At 37.4% G+C, this 24715-nt stretch overlaps 1 protein-coding gene across 10 annotated transcripts in view; it reads left to right on the forward strand.

Annotated features, from left to right (window-relative positions):
• MLLT10 (MLLT10 histone lysine methyltransferase DOT1L cofactor) overlaps window positions 1-24715 on the forward strand; it is a 240055-nt gene that overhangs the window by 140274 nt on the left and 75066 nt on the right. For all 10 annotated transcript variants that reach the window (XM_047066600.1, XM_047066599.1, XM_047066598.1 and 7 more), the window contains one exon: window positions 4401-4496. In XM_047066600.1, the coding sequence (XP_046922556.1) occupies window positions 4401-4496 (96 nt within the window). The remainder of the gene's footprint in view (window positions 1-4400; window positions 4497-24715) is intronic.

A 24715-nucleotide genomic window follows, 5' to 3' on the forward strand; every position in this document is an offset into this window, starting at 1 on the left:
ATAATGATTTTTTTTCAGTCACATCTCTGTTGTTGCATACTCAGATTGTTTGCAGGTTTTTCTCATGGCAAATAGTACTGTAATAAACAGTATTTAATCCTTTGTTCACCTCCTAGAGGTGAAATTTCTAGGACAGAGAACATTTTTATGGTTTCTAATTCTTTTAAAATTGTCCTTCCCAATTTATACTGTCTCTAATATATGCAAGTGCTCATTTCACCATAACCTGAGCAACATTGGGTCTTACAAAAAGCAAAACTCAACAATTTTGATTACTAGTGAGAGCAAAATACTACCTTTAATTCTTTAAAGGTTGAGTTTCACATTTTTTGTTATTTAGTGACTCTGTGTCTTTTGTGAATTGTCCTTTTTACATTGTTCTATGGCATTTATGTGTATATATGTTCAGTGATTTGTAAAAAAAGTTAAACAGTGCTGAAAATGTAGAACATTTATTTTACTCATTTTCCAAATTTTTGCTTTTGAAAGGTTTTTAAATTAATGTAGAAGCATTTCAAATGTCAGTAGCTAAACCTGCTTTTTCCCTTTATAATTTTTGCTTTGTTTTTATATGTAGAAAAGAGTCTTTTCTTTTTAAAAGTTAAAGATTTCAAAAATACTGTCTTCCCATCCATTTAGGTTATTTTAATTATTATTTAACTCTTTAAAATAATCCATCTGGATTTTATTATATTTTGAATAATGTACTTTTGCTCAAGTTATTAACCAGTTTTTCTAGTACCAGTATTTGGTAATTTTAGTCTTTCCTTGCAAATTTGGAATCCCTTCCTTATCATATGCTAAATGTTTACATATAACTGAATCTTGTTCTACAGTTTCCTCTTGTTGTGTTGATCTATTAAAATCAGCCTCTCTCTTTTTAAATTTTTATTTATTTTAATGTTTATTTACTTTTGAGAGAGTGCAAGCAGAGCAGGGGCAGAGAGAGAGGGAGACTCAGAATCCCAAGCAGGCTCTGTGCTGGCAGTACAGAACCTGATGCGGGGCTCAAACTCGTGAACGTGGAGATCCACGACCTGAGCCGAAATCAAGACTCGGACGCTCAACCAACTGAGCCACCCAGGCACCCTTTTCTTTTTCAAATCTTATTCCAAATTTTTATTTAAATTCCAGTTAGTTAACATACAGTGTAACATTAGTTTCAGATGTAGAATTTAGTTGCTCATCGCTTACATAGAAGCCTAGTGGTCATCAAAACAAGTGCCCTCCTTAATCCCTGTCACATATCTAATCCATCCCCCTACTGTCCTCCCCTCCAGTAACCCTCAGTTCTCTATAGTTAAGAGTCTGTTTCTCGGTTTGTCCCCCCTCTTTTTTTTTTTCTTGCCTCATGTGCATTTGTTTTGGTTCTGAAACTCCACATATGAGTGAAATCCTGTGGTGTTGGTCTTTCTCTGACTTACTTTGCTTAGCATAATACTCTCTAGCTCCATCCATATCATTGCAAATGGCAAGATGTTATTCTTTTTGATGACTGAGTAATATTCCATTGTGTATATATGCCACATCTTTATCCCCTTACCAGTTGATGGAAATTTGGGCTCTTTTCATAATTTGGCTATTGTTGATAATGCTGCTATAAACATTGGGGTGCATGTATATCCCTTAGAATCATTATTTTTGTTTCCTTTGGGTAAATACCTGGTAGGGCCAATTGCTGGATTATAGGGTAGCTCTATTTTTGTTTGTTTGTTTTTTAAGTTAAACCCCAGCGTGGGGCTTGAACTCAAGACTCTGAGATTAAGAGTGGGATACTGGATACTGACACCAGACTCCCCAGGGTAGTTCTATTTTTTAACTTTTTGAGAAAACTCCATATTGTTTTCTGGAGTAAAACCAGCCTGTCTCTTTAGTGAATATAATTGGACTGTTTTGATTCATATTTTACAGACTAGTGATATAATCTGTTCACAGTCTGTTTCCACTGAACACTTGCAATCCTCATGTCAGGATACCTTTCCTGATGTACCACATAGAACCAGAATTCTGTGTAATTCCATGATGATTTCTGTATGTTTGTATTTTCATACATGTACATGTGCATTCTTTGCCTTTTACTCCCAAGCAGTTTCCACATTTTAAGAGTTTGTCTACCTTGTTGTTAGTCAGGGTTATTTACTATTAAATCATCCCATCTCTTGTAGAGTAAAACCCTTGAAGAATAAAACCCAGTATGGGAAGGAGAACATGAAGGATAAAAAAGCTTCTTCATTAACTTTATGGGAGAAAAATATTGATACAGAACTTAAAGACCTGGGATCATTTGAACCTCATATTTATAAGTTATACTGTAATTTATACTTTCTTTAACTCTCATTACCCAATTGTGTATTCTAGTCTTGTTACAATTAGCTACTGTTGCTTGGTAAACCACCCCACAACTTGTAGTGGCTTATAACAGGCAGTGCTCAGCAGGAACAATTCATCTTGCTTCCACATGTTGTCAGCTGGGTTTCCCTATGAGACTATATTCAGCTGGTGGCTGGCAGGGTAGTGTAAGATAGGCGTTTTGTTTGTTTGTTTTTATTCTTTTGACATTTTAAGTCATTTTACTTTTACTAAATTATTCCATCAAGGTAGTCTTATCCACATATCTGGTGTTAGATGCTGCTGGCTATGGGCTGGGGTACTTCAGTTTTTCGCCACAGGGTCTCATTCTCTACTTCTCTACTCATTCTCGAGCTGTCTGTATCAGAAAGCTTGAAGTGGTTACTTACATGGTGACTGGAATCAAAGGGGCAAAGGTGGCAGCCATCTAAGACTTTTGTAAAGCTTTGGGCTCCTGAACTTGTACATCGCTATGCACATTCTCTTGGCCAAAGCAAATCACAAAGCTAATGTAGGTTCATGGGGGGGTGGGGGCGGTGGAGAAGGGGACATGTTATGATGGGAGGAGCAGTGACATCCTGCTACAAAGAAACAGAGGCAGGATTCCTTGGTGGTCATTACTAAGATCTGTTGCAATGAAAACATAACTCTATATCTTCTTTTTATTTTAAAATGTTTATTTTTGACAGAGAGAGCCAGTGCGTGTGGGGGAGGGGCAGAGAGAGAGAGGGAGACACAGAATCTGAAGCAGGCTCCAGGCTCTGAGCGGTCAGCACAGAGCCCCACACAGGGCTCAAACTCACGAACCCTGAGATCATGACCTGAGCCGAAGTCAGCCGCTTAACCCACTGAGGCACCCAGGCATCCTTAAAATGTAACTCTTTAAATAATAGTAAATTTTACTCCCGATCCCGATTCTTTCAATTCAGTTTCAATTCTTTCAATACAATTGAAAACAGTTTGTTTAAATTTTTTGTCATTAAATAAAGTTGGTCTCCTAATATGTAATTAATTTCTAATTTAATTGAATTCTTTTTATATTTAATTCATCAGTTTTAGTACTTTAAATTGAAAGTAGCACACCAAAACTTTAAATGATTAAAACAAATTTTTAAGTTTATTTTCGGAGAGAGAGAAAGTGCAAGTGGGGTAGGGCAGAGACAGAGGGACAGAGAGAATCTCAAGCAGGTTCCATGCTGTCAGTGTGGACTGAGATCATGATCTGAGCCGAAATTAAGAATCGGACGCTTAACTGACAGAACTACCCATGCACTCCTAAATTATTTTTGTTTGAGATAGCTGATTCATACATTTTTCTGAGTAAACCTAGGAAAAAATTTCTTAACTTAAGTTTCTGTGGCCTGGTTTCCAGTTTGTGGGCCATAGAAATTAATGCATAGTGATGTAGAATCTGACACTATTCTAATGTGATAGTGTATGTCAAAGTGCTATGAAGTTTTAAAGTGCAATGTATAAAATATACCAAAAGTACTTGATGTTTTTTTGTTTCGTTTTAAGTGTTTATTTATTTTGAGAGAGTTGAGGCGGGCGAAGGGAGAGAGGGAGAGAGAGAGTATCATAAATAGGGTCCATGCTCAGCACAGAGCCCAATGTGGGGCTTGGTCTCATGACTATAGGAACCTGACCTGAGCTGAAATCCAGAGTCGGATGCTTAACCGACTGAGCTACTGAGGAACCCCTTTGGTGTTTTTAGGTAGAAAAAAAATGTAGGTTGCCTGATATAAATGTATCAAATAATTATAGACTTCAGTTGTTTATATATTATTTTAGGTTGGTCAAGAATAAGGGAGCTGAAATCACTTAAAATAATTTTTACCAGTGTTACTATACATCTTAATGTATAATAATACTATTTTACTAGTATTGTTTATCAAATAATATGAATACAATCAAAGGAAGTAATGTTTTATTATTTGTCAAGTATTCATTAACATTTTGAGTTACTAAACAGAATTATGAAAGAATCTAATCTGTATATACATGGTTTATGATTTAAATTTAAATTGGATTTTATTTCTGTGCGTTTCTAGAAATATAAAGAAAAGGACAAACACAAACAAAAACACAAGAAGCAACCAGAGCCATCACCTGCGTTGGTTCCTTCTTTGACTGTTACCACAGAAAAAGTAAGTTTTAAGTGCCATATTTTGTTTTATATAATAACTAGTTATGTGCTGGCTTTTACCTTTAAGAAGTAATATCATTCTCAGTGTCCTGGTTCCCTTTAACTTTTCTTACCTCTTTAACCCTACGTTAAACACTTTAGGATTCCCATTTCTTAGTCTTTTATTTTACATTCTGTTTATACTCAGTTCTGAAAAATAGTAAGTAAGGCTAACAACTTGGGGGGCATCACTGAGATTAAGAATTTGGGCTATAGAGTGGGCTTTGTTCACCTGTGATTTTGAATTCTGGCTTCACCACTGAGTGTTAATTAACCTCTTTGTAACTTTGTTTGATCGTCTGTAAAATGGGTGAAATAATTATGGAATTGAATAAGATAATATATGTAAAACAATTACAACAGTATCTGGTTCATAGGAAGTATTATAGTAAATGTTATATGTGCCTAATGTGAAAACAAGTGTGGACAGGGAAAGGTGCTGGGACATAATGAGCAAGGAGCGGGGAGAACCACAGAAGGTGATACTGGCCAAGGGGCCAATCACGTAGGGCTGTGCAAACCAGTGCAAGGACTTGGTTTTTGAGTTTGACTCAAAAGCCAGCTATTGGTGCATACCATCTGACTTAGGTTTTATTAGGATATCTGGCTGCTTTGTTCTGGATAGACTAGAGAGTCAAGGATGGAAGCTGGGAAGCCCTTAGGAGATTATTATAATAATGCAGAGAGAGATGGTGGTAATAGCGGAGGTGGTGAGAGGTTATGAGAATTTGAATTTATTTAAATGTAGAACCCACGTAGCTTTCTCAGAAAGAAGATGAGACGTGTGAGAGAAAGAGAGGATCCAAGGAAGAGTCAAAGGGTGTTGGACCAGATAACTAGAAAAATGCAATTGCTGTTAACAAAGATGGGAAAGACTGTGGGTGGGGTGTGGTAGGTTGAGGACAAGATGAGGAATTCAGTTTTGGATATGGTATTAGTGCCGTCTTGCTTCCAGAACAAATGTAGCAATTTAAAACAATATAAAAGTGTTATCTCCCTGTTCTGGAGGCTGGAAGACTGGTGGGCTCAGCTGGTTCCTCTGGATCTCTCAAAGCTGGCCTGGGTTCTTATCTGGGAGCAAGAGCTTCTAAGCTCATTCAAGTTGTTGATTTACAAAAAAAAATTTTTTAATGTTTATTTTTTCTTGAGAGAGAGACAGAGTATGAGTGAGGGAGGAGCAGAGAGAGAGGGAGACACAGAATCTGAAGCAGGCTCCAGGCTCTGAGCGTTCAGCACAGAGTACGACACGGGGCTCGAACTCACGAACTGCGAGATCATGACCTGAGCCGAAGTCGGACGCTTACCGACTGAGCCACCTAGGCACCCCCAAGTTGTTAATTTATGTCCATTTTATTTCTGGCTCTCAGCTGCGGTCTGCCCTTAGCTTCTAGAGGCTCTCTTCAGCCCTTACACGTATGTCCATCTATCTCAGAGCCAGCACTAGCCTATTGAGTCCTTCCCATACTTGGGATCTCTCTGACTTCTTCTCTGCTGCACCTTTTCTGCTTCTGCCCACAGGAAGTTCTCTTCTTTTAAGGGTTCGTGAGATTAGAATGGGTCTGCCTGAAAAATCCAGAATAATTTTCCTATTTTAAAGTCTGTAGCCTTACTTAAATTAGCAAAGACCCTCTTGCCATGTAACATAACTTATCACATGTTTTAGGGATTAGGATGTGGACATCTTGGCTGGGCTGTTTTGCCTACTTTAGGGTTGAAATATTTATTAGACACCCAGGTAGAAATGTTAATTAACCAGTGGCATGCATAGTGTAGCATTTGGAAAATAGGTTCAGACTATGGGTATAATTTTGGCAACTGTGTGCATAAAGAGTTTACGTAAAGCCATGAGAGTGGGTGCCAGTGGAGGAGTGAGTGCAGGTGGTGAGGACAAGAGGCCTTAGGACACCCTACGGCTGCCAGTATTGAAAGGTCTTGGAGCAGCGGTGAAACTAGCAAATAAGACTGAGAAGAGGGCCAGAGTTTGGAAGAACACCAAGAAGATGTGAATATGCTGGAAGTGAAGTTAAAGAAAAGGAAAAAAAAAAGTTAACTGTGTCATAATAATATAAGGACTAGCTATCATATTTAGTTACATGGTAATCTGAGAGTTCTAGTTTGAACTTTCTAGAATGTTAAAAATGGAAACATACAATATTTTACACTTTGTCTTCTTTCACTCGGCATACTTTGAAATTCATCCATGTTGTGTGTATCAGTATGTTCTTTTTATTGCTGACTACTTTCTTTTTTTTTTTTTAATTTTTTTTAACGTTTATTTATTTTTGAGACAGAGAGAGACAGAGCATGAATGGGGAGGGTCAGAGACAGGGAGACACAGAATCTGAAACAGGCTCCAGGCTCTGAGCTGTCAGCACAGAGCCCGACGCGGGGCTTGAACTCACAAACTGCGAGATCATAACCTGAGCCGAAGTCGGCTGCTTAACCGACTGAGCCACCCAGGCGCCCCAATTGCTGAGTACTTTCTATTGTCTGGACATACCATAATGATTATCCATTCAGTAATTGATGGACATTCAGATTGTTTTCCAATTTTTGGCTATTAACAAAGCTACTAGGAATATAATACAAATCTTTATATGGACAAATTTTTCTTGCATAAATACCAAGGAATGGAATAGCTGGGTCACCTGGTAGGTGTAGCCTTAAGTTTTAAAGACACTATCAAACTATTTTCCAAAATAGTTGTACCATTCAATGATTCTGCCAGCAGTGTATCAGGGGTCTGTTTCTCTACATTCTCTGCACTACTTGGTATGGTTTAATTTTGGCATTTCTAGTGGGTGTGGGGTACTTTCTCATTGAAGTTTCAGTTTGCATTTCTTTAATGATTAAATTATGTTGAATGTCTTTCCATGTGTGTATTTGCCATTTCTTTATTTTCTTTGGTGAAGGTCTGCTCAGATCTGTTCATCACCTGTCTTTTTTTATTGACTTGGTTTGTTTTCTGAATTTTGTGAGACAACATGTGTTCTAGATGCAAGTCCCTTATCGGGTACATTATTTGCAGGTATTTTTCCCACTCAGTGGCTTAAGCAGACATTCTTCTTCTTTTTTTTTTTTTTTTTAATGTTTATTCATTTTTAATAGAGACAGAACAGGAGCAGGGGGAGGGGCAGAGAGAGAGGGAGACACAGAATCCAAAGCAGGCTCCAGGCTCCAGCCCCAAGCTGTCAGCACAGAGCCCGACGCGGGGCTCGAACTTGTGAACTGCAAGATCATGACCTGAGCTGAAGTCAGATGGTAACTGACTAAGCCACTCAAGCGCTCCTTAAGCAGACATCTTAATTAAATGGTTAGTATATACATTTTTTTAATATGTTTTCTTCTAGAAGTTTTATATTTTCATCTTTCACATTTACCCTTTTGAGTTAATTTTTGCTTATGTGACTTATACATCAGAGTCCACTTATTCGAATTATAGATACCCAGTTTTTCTGGATCACTTGTGAGACAGACTGTTCTTTCTCCACTGAATTGCCTTTACCCACATTTGTTGAATCCCACTTGACCATATAGATATTGGTCTCTTTTTGGAATCTGTTCTCTGTTGATCTGTTTGTCTGCTTTTACATTTTTTAAAACTAGTATTTATTTATTCATTCATTCATTCATTCATTCATTCATTCATTCATTATGTGCGCGAGTGCATGAGTGTGAGAGAGGAACGGAGAGGGAGGGAGGGAGGGAGGGAGAGAGAGAGAGAGAGAGAAAGAGAAAGAGAAAGGGAATCTTAAGCAGACTCCATGCTCAACGCACAGCCCAACGTGGGGTTTGATTCCCACAATGCTGGGATCATGATATGAGCAGAAATCAATTCTTGGATGCTCAACTGACTGAGCCACCTAGGTGCCCCTGTCTTTTACATTTAATACCACACTATCTTGATTACTGTAGCTTTATAATAACGAGTTAGGTCAGGTAGGATCCATTTTCCAACTTTGTGCTTCTCTTTCAAAGTCATTTTGACTATTCTAGGTTCAGTTTTTACGTGAGTTTTAGAATCAGATTGTCAAGTTGTTGAAATAAAACTGCCTGTATTTTGATTCAAACTGCATTGAATCTACAAATCATTTTGAGGGAGAATTAATGTCTTTAACAATATTGAGTCTTCTGATTCACGAACACAGTATATCTCTTTAATGTATTTTAATCTCAGTAACAAGTATACAGGTTTTATAAATCTTTTTTCAGCTCTGTTCCTAAATGTTTGATGTTTTTTGGTGCTGTTATAATCTTTTTTAAGGTGTAAATTTCTGATTGTTTCTTACTAGTCTATAGAAATACATTTTTGTAGTTTTGTATGTTTATGTGGTGTCCTGCAAACTTGCTGAAAATTCTTATTTCCAGTAGCTTATTGATTCCGTGGGATTTTCTTCATAGATGATCAGGCCAACTACAAATAAGACAGTTGTACTTCATCCTTTCTGGTCTGGATGCCCCGTATTTCTTATTATATTGTTAAGTACAAGTGGTGAGAGTGAGCATCTTTGCTTTATTCTTGAAATTAGGGGGAAAGTAATCTTCTAACATTGTATATGATGTTGAAGTTTACTTCTGTTCCTAGTTTGTGGGGTTTTTAATTGGCCATGGATATTAGATTTTGTCAAACAATTTTTCTATATATTTTAATAGATACATTAATGTGATGGATGTTTTTTCTTTTTTTAATCTGTTAATATGATGAAGTACATTCATTGGTTGATTTTTTTTTTCCTGCTGTTAAGCCAGATAAATGCCACTTTGTCTTGATATATTACCAGTTGTATACATTACTGAATTCAGATTTTTGAAATGTGAAGACATTTTTGCATCTGCATTCATGAGAGATACTGGCCTATAGTTTTTTTTGTACAATGTCTTTGGATTTGGTTAAAAAATAATGCTAGACTCAGAATGAGTTGCCAAATGTTCACTCTTGTTCAGTTTTCTGGAAGAGTTTGTCTAAATTTGGTATTATTTCTTAGTGTTTTATAGAGTTTCCTCTTTTTTTTTTTTTAAGTTTATTTATTTTGAGAGGGGGTAGGTGGGGGGGAGGGAGGTGGGGAGAGGGAGAGAGAGAATTCCAAGCTGTCAGTGTGGAGCCTGATGCAGGGCTCAAACTCACGAACCATGAGATCATGATGAACCATGAGATCATGATGAACCATGAGATCATGACGTGAACCAAGATCAAGTCGGACGCTTAACTGACTGAGCCCCCTGGCTGCCCCTGGTAGAATTCTGAAGCCATCTGGGCATAGAGTTTTTCTTGGGAAGTTTTTTTAAAACTATAATTCCATTTCTTTAATAGATAGAGAACTATTTAGGCTGTTCTTCTTGAGGTACTTTTGGCAGTTTGTATCTTTTTTTCTAATCCAGGCTGGATAGAGGTTTATGAAGTTTGTTGATCTTAAATTATTAGCTTTTGGAATCTGATTTTTTTTTTTCTAATGATCTTAAGGTTTTGTATTTTAGTTTTTAGTAGTTTTAGGTTTTTATTTCTGTTCTGATTTTATTTTTTCCTTCCTACTGCTTGGTTTGGCTTTACCTCATTCTTTTTTTTCTAATTTTTTAAGGTATAAGATGATTTAATTTATTTGAGGCCTTTTTTTGATATAGCAGTTCAAAAAAATAAACTTAATTTTTTTTTGACATTTATTTATTTTCAAGAGACAGAGACAGAGTGTGAATGGGGAGGGGCAGAGAGAGGGAGGAGGACAGAATCTGAAGCAGGCTCCGGGCTCCCGTCAGCGCAGAGCCCAACGCGAGGCTCAAACCCACTAACCGTGAGATCATGACCTGAACTGAAGTCAGATGCTTACCCAACTGAGCCACCCAGGCACTCCCCCCCCACAAAATAATAAACTTAAATTAATTTTTTAGATTTTTTAAATTAAATTTTTAGTAAGAATGGAATCATACTTTCTAGTGTAGAATCTACAAATAATACCTGTTTTGCACTGACATTTTTATAAAGGAACTTTGGAAGTTTCCATGCATAAAAATTAAGGAATAGATAAATGGGTAGATTTAAATGCTGTGTGGGTGGGGAAATTTTGCCTTGCAATCTAGTGGCAGACAAATAGCTCTTTTCTTTTTTTTAATGCAGCTTATTTGAATTTAAATCAAAACAAAAGCGGTTCATCCATTTTTTTCCTCATCCCCCAGTGCCTCCCTTGCCTCTGACAATACCCACATTTATTTTTTAGAGCAGTTTTAGAATCACAGCAAAATTGAGTGGAAATTACAGAGATTTCCAATGTACCCTCTGTCCCATATTCATCTTCCCCCACTATCAGAGTGATACATTTATTATAATATGTGAATCTACACTGAAACACCATTATTGCCCAAAGTCCATAGTTGATATTGGGGTTCACTCTTGGTGTTGTATGTTTGGTTCTGTGAGTAACTATTTGAGGACACGTATCCATCACTATAGTATCCTACAAAACTTTTACTCCCCTGAAACTTCTCAGTGTTCTGCCAATTTATTTCTCCTTCCTTTCAAACCCCAACAACCACTAGTCTTTTTAGTGGTCGCCGTAGTTTAACTTTTCCAAAATGTCGTATAAAATTGGAATCACACAGTGTGTAGCTTATTCATGTTGACTTCTTTCATGTGGTTTTATGCTTTAAAGTTTCCTCCATGTCTTTTTCTTAATATTTTTAAGATGTTATTTTTTTTAGGGTAGTTGCAGGTCCAGAGCAAAATTGAGAGGAAGGTACTAGGATATCCCGTATATCCCTTTTTTCCCTGTTCCCACACATTTATAGCCTCCCCTGTTATCAACATCCTTCAAAAAAGTGGTAAATTTGTTACTGCTGGTGAACCTACATTGACTCTTAATTATCACCCAAAGTTCATAGTTGATGTTAGGATTCACTCTTGGTGTTGTGTGTTCTATGGACTGGACAAATGTATGGTGACACACTTACTTACCCACAATGATAGGATCATACAGCATAGTTTCACTGCCCTAAAAAGTCCCGTTCTCCAGCTATTCATCCCTCCCACCCTCTCTAGCCCTGGCAACCACTGATCTTTTCACCGTGTCCATAATTTTGACTTTTTCAAAATGTCGTAAGTTGGAATCATAGTATGTAGCCTTTTTGGACTGGCTTTTTTCACTTAGTAATATGAATGTAAGATTCTTCTATATCTTTTTGAGGCTTGATAACTGATTTCTTTCTAGGACTGAATAATAAGCCATTGACTGGATATACCAGTTTGTTTATCCAGAAGGACATCTTGGTTGCTTCCAGGTTTTGGCAATTATGAGTAAAGCTGCTATAAACATCTGTGTGCAGGTTTTTGTGTCGATGTAATTTTTCACTTCTTCTGGGTAAATACCAAGGAATGTAATTGTGGGATAATACAGTGTAGGAGTATGTTGAATTTTGTAGGTCAACAGCCGAACTGTTTTCTAAAGTGGCTGAATCATTTGGCATTTCCACCAACAATGAGTTGAGAGTTCCTTTTTCTCTACGTTCTCTCCAGCGTCTGGTACTGTTGGTTTTTTGGATATTGGCCATGCTAATAGGTGTAGAGTGGCATGTCATTGTTCAAATTTTCATTTCTCTGCTGCCATAGGATGTGGAGTTTCTTTTCTTGTGCTTACTTGCTATCTGTATATCGTCTTTGGTGAGGTTTCAGAATTTCTGGTCCTTTTAAAAATCAGTTCATTTGCTATTGTTTTATGAAGGATTCTTTATATATTTTAGGTAAGTCTTCTAATCAGGTATGTCCTTTTTTTTATAAGTGTATTTATTTGTTTTGAGAGAGAGTGCATGCACGTGCACAAGTGTGAGAGGGGTAGAGAGAGAGGAGAGAGAGAATCCCAAGCAGGTTCTGTGCTGTCAGCACAGGGCCTAACACCGGGCTTAATGCCACAAACTATGAGATCACAGCCTGAGCTGAAACCAAGAGTCAGACACTTAACTGACTGAGCCTCCCAGGCACCCCCCCTTTTTTTAATTTGAGTACAGTTGACACACTATGTTAGATTAGTTTCAGCTGTACAACATAGTGATTCAACAACTCTATATATCATGTTATGCTCACCACAAGTGTAGTTACCATCTATCACCATATAATAGTCACGAAAATGCCATCGACTGTATGCCCTATGCTGTATCTTTTAACTCCTATAACTTATTCTTTCCATAATTGGAAGCGTGTGTTTCCCACTCTCCTTTATGCATTTTGCTCATCCCCCCCATACCCTTCTTCTCTTGCAACCATCATTTTGTTCCTTGTATTCATTAGGTCTGATTCTGCTTTTTGCTTGTTGATTCATTTGTTTTTTAGATTCTACACGTAAGGAAATCATATGGTATTTGTATTTGTCTGACTTATTTCACTTAGTGTAATACCCTAGGTTAATTCCTGTTGCAAATGGCAAGATCTCATCCTTTTATATGGCTGCATAATACTCTGTTGTGTATTCCATCCCATTCCATATATATATAATCACATCTTCTTTATTCAGCCATCAGTGGACGCTTGATAGCTTCTGTACTTTGGCTATTGTAAATAAAGCTGCTGTAAGAATAGAATGTGCATGTGTCTTTTCAGATTAGTGTGTTTGTTTTCTTTGGGTAGCAAATACCCAGTAGTGGAATTATTGGATCATATGGTATTTCTATTTTTATATTTTTTTGAGGAATAGAAAACTTTATTGCATGTAAATAAAAGGGTTATTTAGTTATCTTCTGAATTCTATTTTTAGTTTGTCAAGGAACTTCCATAGTATCTTCCACTGTGGCTGTAACAATTTACATTCTTAACAACAGTGCACAAAGATCCCTTTTTCTCCACATCGTTGTCAACACTTGTTTATCGTCTTTTTGATTTTAGCCATTCTGATGGGTGTGAGGTGATAACTGTTTTGATTTGCATATTTCTCATGATTAGTGATATTTGGCATCTTTTCATGTGTCTGTCTGCCATCTGTATGTCTTCTTTTAAAAATGTTTATTCAGGTCCTCTTGTCCATTTTGCAGTCACTTTTATTTTGTGTTCAGTTGTATAAATTCTTAACATATTTTGGATATTAACCCTTTGTCAGATATATCATTGACAGATACCTACTCTTTTTTTTTTTAATGTTTATTTATTTTTGTGAGAGAGTGTGAGCAGGGGAGGGGCAGAGAGAGAGGGGGACAGAGGATCCGAAGCAGGCTCTGCACCGATAGCAGTGAGCCTGATGCAGGGATGGAACTCAGGAACCATAAGATAATGACCCTAGCTGAAGTCAGAAGCTCAACCGACTGAGCCACCCCTCTGATCCAGCAGATACCTACTCTTCTGCAGTGGGTTGCCTTTTCGTTTTGTTGATGATTTCCTTTGCTGTGCAAAACTTTTATTTTGATGTAGCCCTGACAGTTTATTTTTTCTTTTATTTTCCTTGCCTGGGGAGACATACTTAGAAAAGTGTTTCTATGGCCAGTGTTAAAGATGTTTTTCGTCTAGGTTTTCGTCCTGGTTTCAGGTCTCACATTTAGGCTTATTTTTAGGTATGGTGTAAGAAAGTCGTCCAGTTTCATCCTTTTGCATGTCACTGTCCAGTTTCAGCACCATTTATTGAAGCGGCTTTCTTTTCCCCATTGTATGTATATTCTTGACTTCCTTTGTCATGGAGTTAATTGACCACATAAACACAAGTGTGGGTTTATTTCTGTGTCCTCTGTTTTGTTGATGTATGTGCCTGTTTTTGTTCAGCATTGTAGTGTTTTGATTATGACAGCTTTGGTAGTGTATCTTGAGATCTGGAATTGTGAAACTTCCAGCTTTGTTCTTCTTTTTCAAGATTGCTTGGGCTATTTGGGGTGTTTGTGTTTCAATATGGATGTTGGTATTATTTGTTCTAGTTTTGTGAAAAATGTCAAGTATGTCTTCTTTAAGTATTTTCTCAGCCTGTGGCTGATGTTTTCATTTTCTGGATGATGTCTTTGGTAGAGCAAAAGTTTATTTTATTTCATTACTAGTTTTTAAAATGTTTATTTAATTTTGAAGGAGAGAGAGAAAGAGCATGGCTGGGGGAGGGGCAGAGGGAGAGGGAGACACAGAATCTGAAGCAGGCTTCAGGCTCCGAGTTGTCAGCACTGAGCCCAGTGTGGGACTCTAACTCACAAACCTCAGGACCATGACCTGAGCCGAAGTCGGACACTCAACTGACTGAGCCACTCAGGAGCCCCAAGCAGAAGTTTTTAATTTTAATGAAGTTCAGCTTACCATTTCTTTCTTTCATGGATTGTGCTTTTGGTGTTATATCTGAAAAGTCATTGCCAAACCCAAGGTTGTCCTATTTTCTCCTATGTTATCTTTTAGGAGTTTTGTAGTTCTGTGTTTTACATTTAGATCTATGATCAATTTCGAGTTAATTTTTGTGAAGGGTGTAAATGAATTTTATGTCTAGATTCATTTTTTGCATGGGGATAACCAGTTCTAGCCCTAGTTGTTGAAAAGCTTGTGTTTGTTCCATTGTAGTGCTTTTGCACCTTTATCAAAGGTTAGTTGACTGTAGTTATGTGGGTCTGTTTCTGAAGTTTTTTTTAAATCAGTTCCATTGATCTGTTTGTCTATTCTTTCAACAGGACTACACTATCTTAATTACTGGAGGGTTGTTTTTTTTGTTTGTTTGTTTTTGTTTTTGTTTTTTTTAGTTGCTGTAGCTTTTAAGCAAGTCTGAAATTGAGTAATGTCACTACTCCAGCTTTATTCTTGTCCTTCACTTTTGTGTTGGCTATTCTGTATCTTTTTACCTTTTCGTATGTGCCTTAGCATCAGTTTGTCAGTATCTGCAAAAATTGGCTGGGATTTTGGTTGAAATTGTATTGAATCTGTAGATCAATTTGGAGGAACTGACATCTTGACCATATTAAGTTTTGCTGTCTATGAAGTTGGGATCTCTTCATTTATTTAGTTCTTTGATTTTGTTTATACAAGTTTTGTTGCTTTTCTCATGTAGACCTTATACATATTGTTAGATTAAAACTTTAAGTATTTAATTTTTGGAGGTGCTTTTGTACATGGTATTGTGTTTTTAATTCAAAATTCCACTTGTTCCTTGTGAGTATATATGAAAGCAGTTTCTCTCTTTCATTTAACCTTGGTTTTGCAGTCTTTACGTAATTGTTTATTAGTTCCAGGAATTTTTTGGTCAGTAATTTTGGATTTTCTACATGGACAACCATGTTCTCTATGAAAAACCACACTTTCATTTCTTCCTTCTCAATCAGTTTATATTTTATTTCCTTTTCTTGTCTTTTTACATAAACTAGGACTTCAGTATGATGTTGTAATGGAGTGGTTCCTGATATTAGTTGGAAACCTAGTTTCTCACCATTAAGCATGATGTTAGCTGTAAGTTAACCAACTTTACTAAGTTGAGGAAGTTCCCCTTTTATTCCTAGTTTTCTGAGAGTTTTTAAACTTCACCCATTGTGAATGGGTATTGTACTTTGTCACATGCTTTTTCTGCAGCTATTTATTTTTATTTATTTTTTAAATGTTTGTTTATTTTGAGAGAGAGAGATAGAGACAGAGAGCAAGCAGGGGAGGGGCAGAGAGAGAGGGAGACACAGAATCTGAAACAGAGCTCAGTGCAGGGCTCAAACTCACGGACTGTGAGATCGTAACCTGAGCCAAAGTTGGACGCTCAACTGACTGAACCCCCCCCCATGCGCCCCTTTTTCTACAACTGTTGATATGATGTATGATTTTTTTTTTATCTTGTTGATGTGATGGATTACATTAATTTGTTTGAAGATTATTTATTTTGAGAGAGAAGGAGAGTGTGCATGATCAGGGGAAGGGGAGACAGAGACTCCCAAGCAGGCTCCCTGTTGTCAGTGCAGAGCCTGACACTGGGCTCAATCCCACGAACCGTGAGATCCTGTCTCGGGGCTCTATCTCATGACCATGAGATCATGACCTGAGCTGAAATCAAGAGTCAGGTGCTTAACCAACTAAGCAACCCAGGTACCCCTCCATTCATTGATATTTAATCAATGAGTGTCTTCATATTTAAAGTGTTTCTTGTAGATAGCCTATAAATGAGTCTTTTTTTTTAAGTTTTGTTAAAATGTTTTTATTTATTTTTGAGAGACAGAGAGTAAGAGAGAGAGAGAGAGAGAGAGCGCGAGCACGAGTGGCCAGAGACAGAGGGAGACACAGAATCCAAAGCAGGCTCCAGGCTCTGAGCTGTCAGCACAGAGCCCGACATGGGGCTCAAACCTGTGATCTGTGAGATCATGACCTGAGCCAAAATCAGACGCTCAACCAACTGAGCCACCCAGATGCCCCATAAATGAGTCTTGTTTTTGATCAGTTCTTTTAATTGGTATATTTAAAATATTTATGTTTAAGGTAATTATTGATACAGTTAGGTTAATATTTCCCAGATTTGTAACTCTTTTCTATTTGTTGCTCTAGATCTTTGGTACTGTTTTTGTCTTCCAAATGTTTTCTACTTATCAGGGTTTTTGTTTTTCTTTCAGTTTAAAAAATTGTTTTTAGTGTTAATTTTGATAGAGAAACAGAGTGTGAGTGGGCAAGGGGCAGAGAGAGAGGGAGACACAGAATCCAGAGCAGGCTCCAGGCTCTGAGCTGGTCAGTACCTCATTAATGGCAGAATGCCCTCCCCCCCACCCCCACTTTTAAAAAATGTTTTAATGTTATATTTTATATTAGAGAGAGAGAGAGAGAGAAGAGGGGCAGAGAGAGAGGGAGACAGAATCTGAAGCAGGCTCCAGGCTCAGAGCTGTCAGCACAGAGCCTGATGAGGGGCTCGAACTCAAGAACCGTGAGATCATGACCTGAGCCAAAGTCAGATGCTTAACCGACTGAGCCACCCAGGCGCCCCATAATGGCCTTTCTTCTTGCCAGGCTTCTTTGAGGGAGCCCTTCTGCCGGGCCCTGGTTGGAAAGGGAAGAGCGGATATACTGTGGGAGAGGGAAAGCAGCAGAGCAAGTACAACTTCCCGGTTATCTGTCAGCGCGCGGAAGGGGAGAGGTGACCCTCCTCCTAAGGATTTTAATTGAGTTTTTTTTAAATGGTTCCATTTTCTTTCATTTCTTAATATATCAATTATACTTTTTTCATAGTTGCTCTACTGTTTGCAGTATATATAAATATAGAGCTAATCCAAGTTCACTTTCAAATATTCTACACCACTTCACAGTTAGTACCTGTACCTTATAATGACAAAATATTCCTAAATTCCTCCCTCCCATCTTTTCTGTCAATGCTGTCATTCATTTCAGTTATACAGAAGCACATGTAAGTGTATATGTGCTTAAGACTATACAAAGATATTGTTGCTATCATTACTTTGAACACTGTTAGATCAAGTAAGTATAAGAAAAATCAGAGTTTTAATTTTACCTTCGTTGATTCATTCTCTGATGCTCTTCTTTATATAAATCTAAATGTCTGAACTGTATCATTTCCTTCTCTCTGAAGAATTTCTTTTCACATTTCCTGCAAGGTAGACCTATGGCAACAACTTCCCTCAATTTCTGTTTGTTTGAGAAAGTCTTTGTTTTCACTTTTGAAGGATGATTTTGCAGTGTACAGAATGCTAGGTCTTTTCCCCCTCTCAACACATTATCTCATATCATTCTCTTCTTGGTTGTATTATTTCTGAGAAGTCAGATGTAATTCTTATCTTTGCTACTTCATGGATAAGGCTTTTTCCCCTTCCAGCTTCTTTCAGTACGTGTGTGTGTGTGTGTGTGTGTGTGTGTGTGTGTGTGTATTATCTCTGATTTCTTGTAGTTTGTGATCTACATACCTAGGTGTATTTTTTTGACACGTGTCTTACTTGGTAGTCTCAGAGCTTCCTGGATTTGTGGTATGGTTTCTGACACTAATTTGGGAAATTTGTAGTCTTTTTTGATTCAAATATTGCATCTCTGTTCTCCTGTCCCCTCCCGTAAGTTCCCCTCCTCTCCCCTCCCCCCCCTCTTCTCTTCCCATCTCTTCTGTCCTCTTAAGTTTTTTTACATGCTGGACCAGAATCCCAGAAGTGTTAATATAGGCATTTAATACTACAGACTTTGTTCTAAGCACTACTTATGAATTTTGATATGTTGTATATTCGTTTTTATTGAGTTGAACAGTACCTTGTGGTTTCCTTTTGATTTCTCATTGATCCATGGGTTATTTACAAGTAGATTATTTACTTTCGAAACATTTGGAAACTTTCCACATATTTTTTTATACTGATTTCTAATATCTTTGTGTTATATAATTTCTTTTAAGTTTTTTAAGATTAAAAAAATGACACACAATGTGGATTATTGTATGTAATGTCCTGTGTGCTTTTAAAAAGAATGTGTATTCACTCTGCTCCTCGTATATGGGGTTTTTCTATAAATGTGAGGTCAAGTTGATTTATACTGTTTAAGGTCTCCATATGCTTACTTATATTTTCTGTGTACTTGTTCAATTACTGAGAAGAGGCTTTGGATCTCTCTTACTGTAGTTATGGATTTTATTATTTTTCCCATTTTCTTTTTCTGTCAGTTTTTATTTATTTTGAAGGTCTCTTATTAGGTGCAAAAGCGTTTAGGATTTTTTATCCTCTTGATAAATAGGTCTCTTTATCCTGGTAATATTCCTTGTTCTGAAATTTATTTTGTTTGTACTAATGTTGTGAATTCAGCCTTCTTTTAATTAGTGTTAAATTGATATTTCTTTCCCACACTTGCACTTTTGACATCTTTGTGTCTTTATATTTACATTAAAAAAAAAGTTTATTTATTTACTTTGAGAGAGAAAGCAAGTAGAGGAGGGACAGAGAGACGGGGAGAGAGCATCCCAGGCAGGCTCTGCACTGTCAGCGCAGACCCCGTCGCGGGGCACAATCTCAGGAACTGTGGAATCGTGGACTGAGCCGTAATCAAGGGTCTGACACTCCCTTAACTGAGCCACCCTTAAAGTGGTTTTCTTACAGGCAGCATATAGTCTTGAGTTTGTTTTTTCAGTGTTCTAATCTCTGCCTTTCACTGGAGTGTTTACTTAATTAGCATATGATTATTGATATTCTTGTATTTAAAGCTATCATTTGCTAATCCTTATTATTGGCCTTTTTCATCTTTTTTTTCTGTCTTTGTCATTGAATATTTTTTATGATTCCATTTTTGCTGCTTAGTAATGATTCTTTGTTATTTTATTTATTGATCGCTTTGGGGTTTATGTCATACATGTTTTAATTTATCAAAATCTGCCTTCAAATGATATTATGCCATTTCACATATTGTGTAAGCATATACAATTCAGGGTTGCCTGGGTGGCTCAGTCAGTTGAGTGTTTGACTCTTAATTTGGGCTCCCAGGCATGGGATTGAGCCCTGGGTCTGGCTCTGCACTGAGTGTAGAGTCTACATAAGATTTTCTCTCTCCTTCTGCCCCTCTCCCCTGCTTATGCGTGTACATGTGTTTTTTCTGTCTCTCAAGAAAAAAAAAAAAACAACAAAAGAATATACAGTTTAGAATTTACATACTTGTAATTCTACCTTTTTTGGTTCTGTGCTATTTTTGTCATATTTAAAATTTTTATATATATTATTAAACCTCACAATTGTTACTAATTTTACTCTAAGCCTTCAGTTATAAAGAGATTAAATATTTAAAAAGTCTTTTTTTCCCCCAAAACTTTATTTATTTATCTTGAGATAGCACAAGCATGGGAGGGGCAGAGAGAGGGAGAGAGAGAGCATCCCTGAAATCAAGAGTCAGTTGTTTAACTGACTGAGCTCCCCAGGCACCCCGAAGAAGTCTTTTATATTTACCCATGTAATTACTGTTTCTAGTGTTCCTAATTACTTTGTGTAGATCCACATTTCTTTTGTTGTTTTCTTTCTGCCTAAAAGACAGCCTTTAGCATTTATTGTAGTCTTGCTTTGCTGATTAGTTCTTTTAGCTTTTTTTGTTTGTTTGTTTGTTTAAAATCTGGAAGGCAATTAAAGTTGACCTTTGAAGAGTGTAGTGGTTAGGACCCCCGCATAGTAGAAAATCTGCATATAATTTTTGACTTCCCTAAAACTTAACTTCTAATAGTCTGCTGTTGACCTAGAAGTTTTACTGATAATGTAAACAGTCAATTAACACATATTTTGGTATGTGTATTATATACTGTGTTCTCACAATAACATAAGGTGGAGAAAAGAAAATGTTTTTAAGAAAGTGATATGGAAAAGCAAATACATTCACAGTGGTGTTTTGTATTTATTGAAAAAATTGTATAAATGAAGTCATACGGTTGAAACTGGTGTTGTTTAAGGGTCAGCTATATATTTTGCCTTTGCTTTTGAAAAAATATTTTAGCTTGGTATAGAATTCTAGGTTAAAAGTTTTTTTTTTTTTTTTAAGTTCATTTATGTTGAGAAAGAGAAAGAAAGTATGCACAAGTGGGGGAAGAGCAGAGAGACAGGGAGAGAGAGAATCCCAAGCAGGCTCCCTGCTGTCAGTGCAGAGCCTGATGCTGGGCTGCAGCTCACAAACTGTAAGATCATGACCTGAGCTGAAAATCAAGAGGCAGATGCTTAACCAACTGAGCCACGCAGGTGGCCCTGTTTCTTTGGTCTTTGAAGATTTTTTATTTACTCTTGTTTTCTAACTTGCATTATTTCCATGAGAAATCTGTTTTCATTCTTAACTTTGTTTCTTAGCAGATAAAGCATTTTTTTTTTCTTTTTTAAAACTCCCTGGCTGTTCTTACCATTTTCTCGTTATTGTTGGTTTTTAATGATAAGTAGTTTGATTGTGATGTGGATTTGTGGATTTTTCTTCATGTTTCTTGCACTTGGAGTTAGTTGATCAGTAGTAGATTTTATAGTTTTCATCAAATCTTATAATTTTTTTCCTGCTTCTTCACATTTTTTCCCTCCTACATTCCTTTGGGTACTCCAGTGACATAGGCTGCTTAACCTTGTCCCACAGCTCACTGATTAATCCCTGTACCACCAAACTCCCTTTTAAAGTCTTCATTCCCTTCTGTGCTTCATTTTTGATAGTTCCTGTGCTTTGTTCTTAGACTTGTGTGTGTGAAAAATGTGTGGCTTTTATCAGACACTTGAATACTACATAATTAAAAAAATATTTTAGCCAGCATTATTACATTGGATCATGTTGGTAGAAGACATACAACTGTTGGTTGTTTCTTTTCCCTCTGCCTCTTTCTCCCAAAGGTGGATTACAGGCAACCAATGTTTTGAAAATATCTGGTTTTTTGGTTAGCCTGTTACAGAATCATTGTTGACTTGTGAGTCTAATTTAAAATTTTTTGAAGTTGGGTGTATTTTTGGCTCCAGTGAATACTGTTTAGTAGATATACCAATTGCATCTTATCTGAGGACTAACAATTGTAGCTAGCCATAAAACAAAAAATCACACATGTTCTAAATATTTAAAAGATTCATTAAGTTGCCTGTAAATCACAACATAAACCAAAGTATGTATGCATTTCCTTAGAGACTCTCAATAAGACCAAATATGCAGTTTTATCTCCAGTGGAAAAGGGGGAAAAAAAAGACCGTATTTTATTCAGACAAGTTCCAAATGAAGTAGTTTGTATTTTATGGATTAATTTACATGGAAGATGTGTATTTTTAAGCACTAGAATTGCTCTTAGAGCAGTGAGATGCTCATGAAACGAGAGTTATTTAGGTTGAGAAACTAAGGAAAGAGTAGATTTGTGGCATTAGGTTACTCCTTGTGTCTCAGCTCCTCCCCACTGCCCTCTCTTACTTCTTTTCCACTTCTTGATTTTGATTAGATTGTGTATTTGTAATGGAATTCCACCATTCCATATTATTTAAACTGTGTATTATGGAACAGATATGCCTTTTTTTTTTTAATTAAAAAAATTTTTTTAAATGTTTGTTTTTGAGAGAGAGAGAGCACAAGCAGGAGAGGGGCAGAGAGGGAGAGGGAGACACAGAATCCAAAGCAGGCTCCAGGCCTTGAGCTGTCTGCAAAGAACCTGACACGGGGCTCAAACTCGAGAACTGTGAGATCATGACCTGAGCTGAAGTTGGATGCTTAACCAGCTGAGCCACCCAGGTGCCCCTGGAACAGATACTCTTGAATTAACTTAGAAAGGTGGAGTTAAGGTGGAGATTTCTTTTTGAGTAAAATCATACAGATTTTTCCCTCTTGTTGTTATGTGTAATTTTTAAAAAGAGCTGTTAGAATCTTTAGCTAAAGTTTTATATTTTTCTTGTTAAAACATCTGATATTTCGGGGGGCACCTGGGTGGCTCAGTTGGTTGAGCATCCAACTTTGGCTCAGGTCATGATCTCACAGTTCCTGGATTTGAGCCCCACGTTGGGCTTTGCACTGTGACAGCGTGGAGCCTACTTGGATTCTCTGTCTCACTCTGTCTGTCCCTACCCTGCTCACATGCACTCTCTCTCAAAAATATATAATAACTAAAAATTTTCTTAAATCTTTGATAATTTTTAAAACTTAGAAATAACTTTTTAAAAAAGAAAATGTTATGGGAGCGCCTTCAGTCGGTTAGGCATTTGACTTCAGCTCAGGTCATGATCTCGTGCTCTGTGAGTTCAAGCCCCGGGTCGGGCTCTGTGCTGGCTGCTCAGAGCCTGGAGCCTGCTTCAGATTCTGTGTCTTTCCCTCTCTCTGCCCCTCCTATGCTCATGCTCTGTCTCTGTCTCTGTCTCTGTCTGTCTCTCAATAAAAAAAAAAAAAGTTTAAAAAGAAATGTTACGATTTTGTTTAGTATGACTTTTGTCAGTGAAATTTGCTTAATTTGTATTCATTGCTTTCTTTGTAATACCTTTTCTTCCATGTGGCATATTTTTATTGGGTTTATGGACATATTTATACTTCAAGGGTAAGCAAGGATATTCTATTAAATGAGTGGGAAAATTGACCAACGCTAGTTTAGGTTGGTATGTGGAAATAGTATATTTTTGTGTTTGGTTCTCCACCCAGTTTTTTCTTCTTTGCTTATTTGGTACGTGGTCAAAGTACATGAATGAAGAACATCACTGTGTTCTCTTTAGATGACTTTTAAACTTCATTAGGCTTGTATGTGAATGGGATGGAGAACCTCAACTCGTTATTAGAAAAAAGTATTTGAAAAGTAAAGTAGGTGGTTCCCAAAGTGACCCTGCCCAGCATGGAAACATTCATGTTTCTAAAGTAATCCATGAAGTTTGTTTTTGTAAGTTCATTTATTTATCTTGAGAGAGAGTATGCAAGCAGGAGAGGGGCGGGTCGGGGGGATGGGTAGAGAGAGAATCCCAAACAGGCTCCGCACTGGCAGCACAGAGCCAGATGCGGGGTTTGAACTCATTGACCAGGAGATTGTGATCTGAGCTGCAGTCACATGCTTGACCAACTGAGCCACCTAGCCCTCCCCCCGACCTTTTAAAGTTTATTTATTTATTTTGAGAGTGTGCAAGCAGGAGAAGGGTGGAGAGAGAAAGCATCCCGAGCAGGCTCCTCGCTGCCAGCACAGAGCCTGACGCGGGGCTCAGACTCACGGACTGTGAGATCTTGACCTGAGCCGAAGTTGGACATAAAACAATCCATGAAGTTTAATAAGCCTAAACATGATTGACTTTCTCCTAAAACTTACTCTGGGACCTTTCTTTCTCATTTGTGGAGTTTCTGTTATTAGAATAGTGATTGGTTTGTTTTTATGAGATAACGTCTCTTGTACTTGATGAAAATCTGTTTGACAGTGTGATCATGTGGAGTGAGGACAGTATCAAGAGGCAAGTAGCAGACAAGTAGTAGTGAAGAATGTTTGATTTGCAGAGCATTTGAAGTCTTCTTTCTTTCTGCATTTTGAACGTTGATTTTGCTACAAATGCCGACTATTTTGACACCTGATTTTAGCATCCCTTTCTTGTTTTTCACATTTATCTGATGGCTTGTATTGAGTGGTTTGTATTACCGCAGAGATTTTATTTTTTTTTAATTAATTAATTTATTTATTTCATGTTTATTTTTGAGAGAGAGAGAGAGCACAAGCGAGCGAGCATGAGCATGGGAGGGGCAGAGAGAGAGGGAGACACAGAATCTGAGGCAGGCTCCACGCTCTGGGCTGTCAGCACAGAGCCCGATGCAGGGGCTCTAACACACGAACTGTGAGATCATGACCTGAGCCAAAGTCAGATGCTTAACTGACCCAGGTGCCC

Source organism: Lynx rufus, unplaced genomic scaffold, assembly GCF_022079265.1.
Source record: "Lynx rufus isolate CCGP_SWC_20201006 ecotype Redwood Valley unplaced genomic scaffold, mLynRuf1.p SCAF_7, whole genome shotgun sequence".
NCBI lineage: Eukaryota > Metazoa > Chordata > Mammalia > Carnivora > Felidae > Lynx > Lynx rufus.